The following is an 8,791-nucleotide window of genomic DNA, read 5'->3' on the forward strand; positions in this document are numbered from 1 at the left end:
TCCAAACTGACACCTCTACAGGGAAATTGCAGAGAGTAAGGAGGGGGTGTGAGAATAGCAAGAGGGTCAGGGGGCATCCAAGAAACATCCTGAGAACATATTGCTCTTCTTACCTCCTTGCACAATCATTAACTATACAGCTCCCTGGGGGCCCATCCCTCCATTCAGACATCAAAGCCATTTCCAGTCCTAGTGTCCCCTAGGCCAGCTGGCTGCCGCTCAGAGATGCAGAGTGGGAGGGGCTTACTGACACAAGAATTTTAATGCAACCCCGTTGAGGCCCTCCCCTATTGCCTGGGATGTAGGGTCATTTATTCCCAACACACCAGGCTTCAAAGAGGAAGCAGATCTTGGCCAAACACTGCTTTTGAGGGGCACTCAAAAAACCCCAGAGCAGAGCAGTTGGTCTGGGTCTATTTTTTCTTCAGCGACAGAACTTCCTGCATACATAAATATAATCGGAGAGGGAGAAATAGAATAGGCAGCCATTGCTGGTGGGAGGCACGTCATGCTCTTTCTGGGGTAGTTCGTCCATCTTTGGTCCCCACCCTGCACTGTGGCTCCTAGAAGCAGTAAGCATGTGACAGAAATCACACCCTGGGAAATAGCTTTGACTGGTCAGCTAAAACAGGTGAGGGTAGCCAATGGGTCTCAAAACCTTGGTGAGTTAAGGACCTACATACGAAGACAGCCTCTAGCAAATTGAGTGAATGAGACCAATAGTGGGTCCAACAGTCAAGAAGGCTGTTTCTGCACATGCTGTAGTAGAGGGAAACAAGGGGCAGATGGGGCTCATCAATCTGGGAAGATAGCCCATCTAGGAAATGGAAAATTCTGATCCTAAACCTCCACTGTCTTGTGGAATATCTTCAGGAGAAGGAAAGGCTGAGGAGTAAACCCTACACGAATTCAGAGTGGAGTCCCTAAGGCGGTTGGATGAAGCCTTGTTTGCTTCCTTCCAGAAACTCCTGCAGCCAAGCCGGTGCCAAATGTATTGCTTTGCTTTCCTTTGGACCATGTCAGTGAGTCTGAGAGGGGGAGGCTCCCACATCAACTAACTTGCTGGGCAGCACACCTAGAATCTTTGCTTGCTACGCAGGTGGTTGTGGTGGATGGTTGCTTAGAGTACGAATGGTCAAGGGAAGCTATAGCTGCTGCATTGCTTGCTTTATTGGTGGTAATCTAAAATCAGTGTAAAAAGGCAAAGCAATTTTTTGAATGCCAGCACCACACTCTACATTATTTGCCTTCTGTTGCGGTGTGACATGCTTTATAGGACATGCTTGTGAAGATGCCTGAGATGCCTTGAAAGGATCACCCATGATGTTTGGTACAAGGAACAATCCTCATTTTCCAACCCTGTGGAATTGGGGGGGGGGGTTTAATTGGGAAAGAAGATCCTTCAGGTATGGCTACATGGGGTTGGCCCATATCTAGGGCAGAGCTTTGACACTTGGGGGACATTGCATGTCCAACATATACACAGAAGATGAGCCACTGGCACCTTTCAGCACTGCTTGGAAGGTGGAAGTGAAAGAAGAAACCTGGAAGATATTTCCAATCTGCTCCTGTGTCCTGATAGGTAGACTAGAAACATCAGGAAATTTTGATCTGTGCACATGGAAGATGCTTGTGACAGATAAACTGATGTAAAATGGGGAGGCTGACCCATGGTGCCGGGCACATTGCAGTTTTAAAGAGACAGGCATTTTATTATCAGGCCTTTCTGCACCATGGTACCCAAGTGGGCAGTCAATACATGAGAACAGAACCCAACAAGGCTCTGTCAGGGGGGAAAGTGCCAAACTGATAACAGCCAGGCACCAGCTGCCCCCTTCTAAGCTGCTGGAACTGGGGTAGATTACTAACAGGATTAATAGGGCCTGTCTCCATGGAAACCTTTCTGCCTTGCCACCACCCTTGAGTTGCTGTTTTCTGGGAAGATGTTTTTATGTGAGCTATTAATTTGTTTGTCTCTATAGTTAGATAATAGGTAAAGTTAGGGGGACTAACTATGCAGTCCTGTTCCCACACTGATGTGTATGTATGTGTGGTAAGAGAGTGGTGTTCATCATTGTTAATTCATTTCTGCTAGGAATTTGAGGCTTGGTTCTTACATTAGCCAACCATAGGATCACTTGAAAACATGGAAGAGGCAGGTTGATAGGAAAGCAATTTACACATGTAAAACTTTCAAATACACACCAGGCACCTAGTTAAGGGGAATCACACACACAAAAAAACCCCACCAGAGGCCCTGTCAGGAGAAAGTACAATTTGGGACACATCCTTCAGTACTAAGGTTGCCACCTTTCCCCACTCTCCCTTAGAGAGACTCTACTCACTTTAACAGAAAAAGCAGAAGTTAAATAAGTATAGCTTCCCCTTCTCACCATGCCTGGAAAAGCTACACCTGTTGAATGCCTGTCTGCCACATAGCTATCAAAAGGTCAGGGGAAAGAGGAAATTCTAGCTATACAGTCTGTTTATACAGCAGCAGCCTGGTACCTGAGGCCAGCATTCAAGGGGTGGTGATGTTTGGAACTATGTTGTGTGTTGAGGAATAGGAAGTAGGCTCCTGGAATTGATAGTTGGGTTGGGTGCATTACAAAGAGCAGGCTGCTGTGCTGTGGCACCAGCTCCAACCTGTGGAACTAATTGCTACAAACTAGAATAAGAGATATAGCCAGAGACCCCCAAAGTAGCTGGCTGCATGCACAACCTTTCTCCCAACCCCATACACACATCTGAAATACTGGATCCTCTCCTGACTACAACTCTAAATAGTGGAGGAAACACAGCTGGGGGAAGCAACACAAACACCCAATAACTGTCATTCCACGCAGGAAACAAGGGATTCCTGCCGCCGCCCCCCAAAGCCAAATATCCCCAGAGCTTTGCTCCCTGTGGCTGGCCAGCGGAAACCCACTTTTCAGTGGCTGGCATCTGACCAGCAGTGGGATCAGGGGTAAATATCTGTTTCCCAGAGCCAGATGGCTGATTCAGCATCCGGCCTCCCTCTTGGCTTTGCCCAGCTCCCCTCGGATCAGCAAAACAGACTAACTGAGGCAGAGGCAGACATCCCAAAACTAAAACGTGATTGCCGAACAAAGGGGGCAGGCAGAGGAGATGCAGCAATTCCAGGGGTTCCACCAGCACTAACCTTGACCTTGCAGGAAGGAAACTCCGCACTGTGCACAACTGAGAGGAAAGTCTTCTTTTCTGCAAAGTCACTCATGGAAGTGGGGGACACAGAGAGGGGAGAATGAACTAGAACATGCTGATCCTTTGCTCAAGTACTTCAGCTCCAGTACATGGTGCCCTTGGGTCACCAGTGACTTTGCCTGCCGTCTCTTTATTGCTGCTCTCTCTGGGGAAGGTGTAGGCCCAAACCCCGGCCTCTCAGGCCCAAAGGTGACAGAGAAACATTCAGAGGCAGTGGTAATGCTTCTGGCTACTGATATTGAAGCCAAATAGGCTGGGCTATCGCCATCACGACCTGTTGGCAAGCTTCTCAGGGGCATCTGGCTGGCCAAGGTTTACAGACAGAGGACTGGTCCACTAAATCAAGGGTGGACAATCTGGGGAAATGGGGGTGTGGGGGTGGCTCAGTCTAATTTCAAAAGCCCTCTGCAAATGAACCGTTGTGAACTCCTGCAAGGGCTATCTATCTCTCCTTCAGCAGACCCCTGATTAGGGTGGGAGGAGATGGAAAGAGGTGAATGAGAGAGAGAGATAGCCCCATCCACATTTCACTCTGGTCGTGCCCACCACTGACATGCCAGTCCCCAAGAGATTACCCCTGAGGGAACGTGGCCCTGGCAGAACAAAAGTCATCTACCCCCTGCACTAAATGGACATTCAGAAAGGCCATTTTTAGGTTATTACTTATGCCCACGATTCCCTCAAAATGCCACTGACCTGAGGCAGGAAAAGCATTTGAGAGGGATCCGTTGTATGTCTCCATCCCCAATACAGAAGCAAGTCACCTCACAGAATCTCTTCCAAGGCAGACCTTATCCTTTTCCTCCTGCTGTTCTCCTTCCCGCAGAGCAGCTGGGAGAAAGGCGCGCAGCAAAGCTTTTGTGGGCTAGAACTTTTGGGAATAGAGAGCGCATTTCAGGGATTCGTGAACATCTCTATGGTTGTCGGGATCTGTAACTTGGCAGTCCTAAACCAAGGTAGCAGGATGCAGAGCACACATCTGCTTAATTTACTGTGATGATGGGCAAATGTTTTAGCAGGTCTGCCATAAGGTAAGCTGAAAGTAGGAGGAGTACCACTGTTTCTGAGCAGTGAAGCAGGGATGGGCAAGGATGAAGTCTACACCCCTTTTGTCATTGCCGGAATGATGATTTCATCACTGGGGTGCCATTTGCCAATCCTCTGTGTACACTCCCCACCCCCACCCCCTGCAAAATCCAGCTACCTACTAAATAAACCAAGCAGAGGAAGAGGTAGATTTCATTTCGTATGCATCTTTAAGAGTTAAGTCAACACTTTTATTTTGGAAAAAAAGTCAAAGTCCCTTTTTTAAATAACCAACCAAATGTCACAAGATAGGGAGCAAGCTCTTGAGCCCACTAGAACTCTTCATCAGACTGGATATCTTAAACGAAGGAGCAGATGGAGAGGTTAAAGTAGCTGGTGAGGTACTGAGGCCAAAATGTCAGCCTCAGCCAAAAATTCATTTCTGTTGTACAGTGTTGGGGATGGCTGTGAGGGGTTGCCAGGAACAGCACACCTGGACTTCAGAGGTTACCACTACTCCACTGGCCCATAAGCAGTCTACTCCTGTCTCTCAATGCACCAGTACTTTGCCTCTTGCCTATTGGGCTGGTAAGCAGGCTAGCAGCACAGTACAGGAGAGGTAGGCAGGACATGTGTAAGCCTGACTCTCTGTGCCATAACCAGGCCCACCAGCCCTTCATGTCACATGTGTCTGGCTGCCTGTGCCACTCATGCCACAGATTTACCACTTCAGCAGGAGCTTTTTCAGCACAAAACCAGCAGCGACATTATCCCGCTCCTCAGCCTCAACCTGTTGCCGCAGGATGATGCTTTGTACACAGGCCCCAGAACCCCAGCCTGCATGCCTACACCTCTCCCCACCTCCCCAAACAGCCCTCTGGCAGAAGAGTCCTCCTCACTTCCTGCATGTAAGTGGGTCGGCACGGGAGAGAAGCTGCTGGAAGGCCCGCCGGAAATCCCGGTTGAAGACGGTGTAGATGATGGGATTGAAGCTGCTGTTGCAGTAGCCAATCCAGAAGAAGAACTTGAAGAGAGGCTTGGAGATGCAGCAGCCTTCCCCGAGCACGGACTCGAGGCTGTACGTGAAGAAGAACGGGAACCAGCAGAGCACGAAAGCCCCAATGATGAAAGCCAGGACAAAGGTGAACCGCCGTTCTCTTGCCTGCACCAGCCGGTTGGTGGAGACGGACATGTCCCTACTCCTGCGCTGCTGCCGGCTAGAGGGAACTGACCAGGAAAGCCTGGGGGTCCTCTGTGGCCTGGCGTTGTGGCCAATCTCTTCTGCCTTCCACTGCTGAGAGAGCCGGGGCAAGCCAGGCTGGGGGTGGGGAAGCTGGCCGTGCTCCGAGCCTGCATTCTGCACTTCCCCAGGCTGGGTGCTCACTCTGCGGGCGTCACACTTGGCTGCGGTGATGAGGTTGGGGTAGGAGATACGTCTTGCAGCAAGGACCACCGAGTTCCTGTGCTTGGCCACGTGGTAGATCCGGCAGTAGACAGCGACCATAATGAGGCAGGGGGCATAGAATGAGGCAGTGCAAGAGGCCAGCACGTACCAGGTGTCGTCGTGCAGCAAGCACAGCTGGTCCTGGTGCGTTGACTTGAAGAGCGGTGGCAAGGACACCAAGGCAGAAATGGCCCAGACAGTTCCAATCATCCACTTGACCCTCCGGGGGCTCCTTTTGAGGTTGTACCGGGCAGCACGGGTGACGGCCCAGTACCGATCCAGGCTGATGGCGCAGAGGTGCATGATGGAGGCGGTGCAGAAGAGCACGTCCAGCGACAGGTAGAGGCTGCACCAAAAGCCGCCAAAGCACCAGTAGCCCATGACCTCATTGGCCAAGGAAAAGGGGATGATAAGGGTGGCCACCAGGATGTCTGCCACGGCCAGAGACACCAGGAAGAGGTTCTGCGGGGCCCGGAGGGCCCGGCTGGTGTACACAGCCAGCACTACCAACACATTCCCCAGTAGGGTTACAAGTGCCATGACCAGCACGGCCACCAGGATGAGTGCTGTGCCAAGTGGCGAGTGTGGGAGCTCGGCGGGTGCCCGGTCACTCTGATTGCCAGATCCATTTTGCTGTGGCTCCATACCATGCATCCCCAGACCAGGCCATGGGGGTGCCCAAAGCTACCTGTGCAGGGTTCACAGGCTCCCAAGTCTCACCCGGGCCTACTCACAAGGCTCTGTTTCATGGTCACAGGTCCAGAAAAGGATGGGCCCAGCAGTCTTCCTCTCACCTGACACCATCCTACCTTGTGGGGCTCAACAGCACAGCAGTGGGGAGGCCCAACAGATCCTGGTGCAGCACATCAGACACTAAAGCAAAACGACAAGTTCCAGTGAGGCATGGTAGATCTCAAAGTGTGGTGTCCCATGGAACACCATAGTGGATTCCAGCGCAGTTCGGGGCAGATAGGTAAATCTAGTGCCCCCAGGCAGCAGATCTAGATGATGCACAGTTCCCTCAGAAAACAGTCCACAGATGACCTCAGTCCCTTGGCTTCCGCTTGATACTAAGCATGTCCAAGGCAAAGAGTTGGGTATGTGCAGAGTATACCCCTTTCTTCTTGCCTGCTGATTCTTCCCTCTCCCTGCAGTGGTGTGAAGCCCGGCAGAGCTGCTCCAGCTCTGAGCCTCTGTGCATCCGGCCTCTGAGCAGATCCCTTGGGGGGAGGGAAGGGAGGGGCAGGCAGTGCTGGCTGGCTGGCCTACAGGCGCCTAGCCAGCTCCAGCTGGTGGGAGAGGCTGCTTGCTGCCAACACTAAGAGCCCAGGAGAGGGAGCTTGCCTCCCTCACAAAGGCTCAGAGCACCTGGCAGGCATGCACACACACAAGGAGGAAAGGGCTGGGGAAGGGCTGTGCCTAGCCGCCTACGACCCAGATCCTAAACTTTCTAAACTCAGGCATATATCCAGCTGATCTGGTGCGACTTACCTCTGAGTCAGTAGACTGAGAGAGGGTCCCAGCTTTTTCCATGAGCCACCAGAGGGGAAGTTCCTTGTAGAGGTTCCACCAGTGATAGTGGACAACCATCCAGTAAAGCTCTCACCTGTGCCAGGGCAGATGACGTTTTTCTTGCTTCTTTACTGTCCCAATACAGCCTTCCCAATCTTGGTGGCTTCTGGCTGCTGTTGAACAACAACTGCCCCCAACCAACCCCAGCCAGCATGGGCAATGGTCAGGGAAGAAGAGAGTTGTAGTTCCCTACCCCAGATGTTGTTGGACTCCTATCAGTTCCAGCCAGCTTGGCCAGTGGCCAGGGTTGATAGCTTGGGAGAAAAGTCCCAAGTTATGTCTATTTTTAACAAGATAACAAGGACCAGGTTCGCAGAGGCTTGGGAACTGTAGGGAACTTTAAGTTATGGGAGCAGGTGATAAACAGGCAAGAATGGAAAGAAATATGGAAATTACAAAGAAAGTAGTGGTTGTGTAACAATGGTGAATTGTGAAAAAGAGGATTTGGGATAGCTGTGAATGGAGCAGATGGCATTATAATATAGCCTAAGCAAATGTAATAAAGGATAAAATAAAATAATTTACTATTTATAATGTCTCCATCACAGGTGTATGATTGGCTTATTTTTCAAAAATGTATTTGTATAGTGTGAATATGTTATTGTACACGGCGAATATAATATTGTACACAGAGATTTAATGAAGAATAATAATTCCCAGTCGATAGCTCTTCACACACCACTGTCTTTTCTTTTAGAACCACCACAGAATGCAAATCAACCCTTATATCCAGCACTGGAAACCAACCCTGAACCTGCAGTTAGTGTGTCTCTCCATTTGTGGCTGTGGCTACTCAGTAATGAGAAAAGGGAACTCCAAACATGCTCAGATGCACCATTTTAATTAGTCCACCACATATTCCTGTTTACCTATGAAATGGTTCATTTAAAGGCTCCAGGTGCAGAGGTTCCTGATGATCAGCCACTAGCTGAAGTTAAGTTGACATGGAAATCTTTCTCACCTAAATTCTGCTGGAACGCCTTTGTTCTTCTGAGCCAATGCTCTTCCATTGGCTTTCTTTATAAAGAAAGGACAGGGACCTGAAACGGCTCAGTTCTTTCTCACTGGGTGGCCAGAAGCCTACCTGGGCTCTTCTGGGAGTCACACCCTGAATCCCAAGTGTTTTTGCCTGCTCAAAGCAGAGCTAAAACTCCGTTCCAAGCTCTGTTCAGCTCAGCATTGCCATCCAGTGGCCATGTCTGTTCCTGGTTCCCAAAAGATGCAGTCTGGGGCATTGTAAACTATGCACAATCAGTCCCAAATAAGGGATTTTAAAGTTAAAACTTAAAATATGACACACATAAACACATAGGTAGGCATTTTAAAGAGCTGCCTGTCAAGAGTCTGAGCAATTCATAGCAACTGTTCCATGGAGTATCTGCAAGGCAGAAGATCTCATGGAATTATTCATACTCTGCATTAAATATTGATTTTCCCAGAACTGCTCCACAAGCAATTAATAATAATGGCATGGATCCTAAGGTAAGTTAACTTAAGGAAGCTCATGGAAGGAAAGTTTCATGC

General features: G+C 49.8%; 1 protein-coding gene across 1 annotated transcript; it reads right to left on the reverse strand.

Moving 5' to 3' along the window:
* Positions 1-4,462: 4,462 nt before the first annotated feature.
* On the reverse strand, positions 4,463-7,040 carry LOC118081554 (alpha-2Da adrenergic receptor-like). Its single transcript, XM_035108050.3, has one exon. It carries the CDS (start codon positions 6,347-6,349, stop codon positions 5,147-5,149), a length of 1,203 nt encoding a protein of 400 aa, XP_034963941.1. The 5' UTR covers positions 6,350-7,040; the 3' UTR covers positions 4,463-5,146.
* Between the last annotated feature and the right edge of the window lie 1,751 nt (positions 7,041-8,791).

Source organism: Zootoca vivipara, chromosome 2, assembly GCF_965207765.1.
Source record: "Zootoca vivipara chromosome 2, rZooViv2.hap1.1, whole genome shotgun sequence".
NCBI lineage: Eukaryota > Metazoa > Chordata > Lepidosauria > Squamata > Lacertidae > Zootoca > Zootoca vivipara.

Coding starts and splice junctions, on each gene's coding strand:
- LOC118081554 (XM_035108050.3), bottom strand. CDS start 6,349: ATGCATGGTATGGAGCCACAGCAAAATGGATCTGGCAATCAGAGTGAC.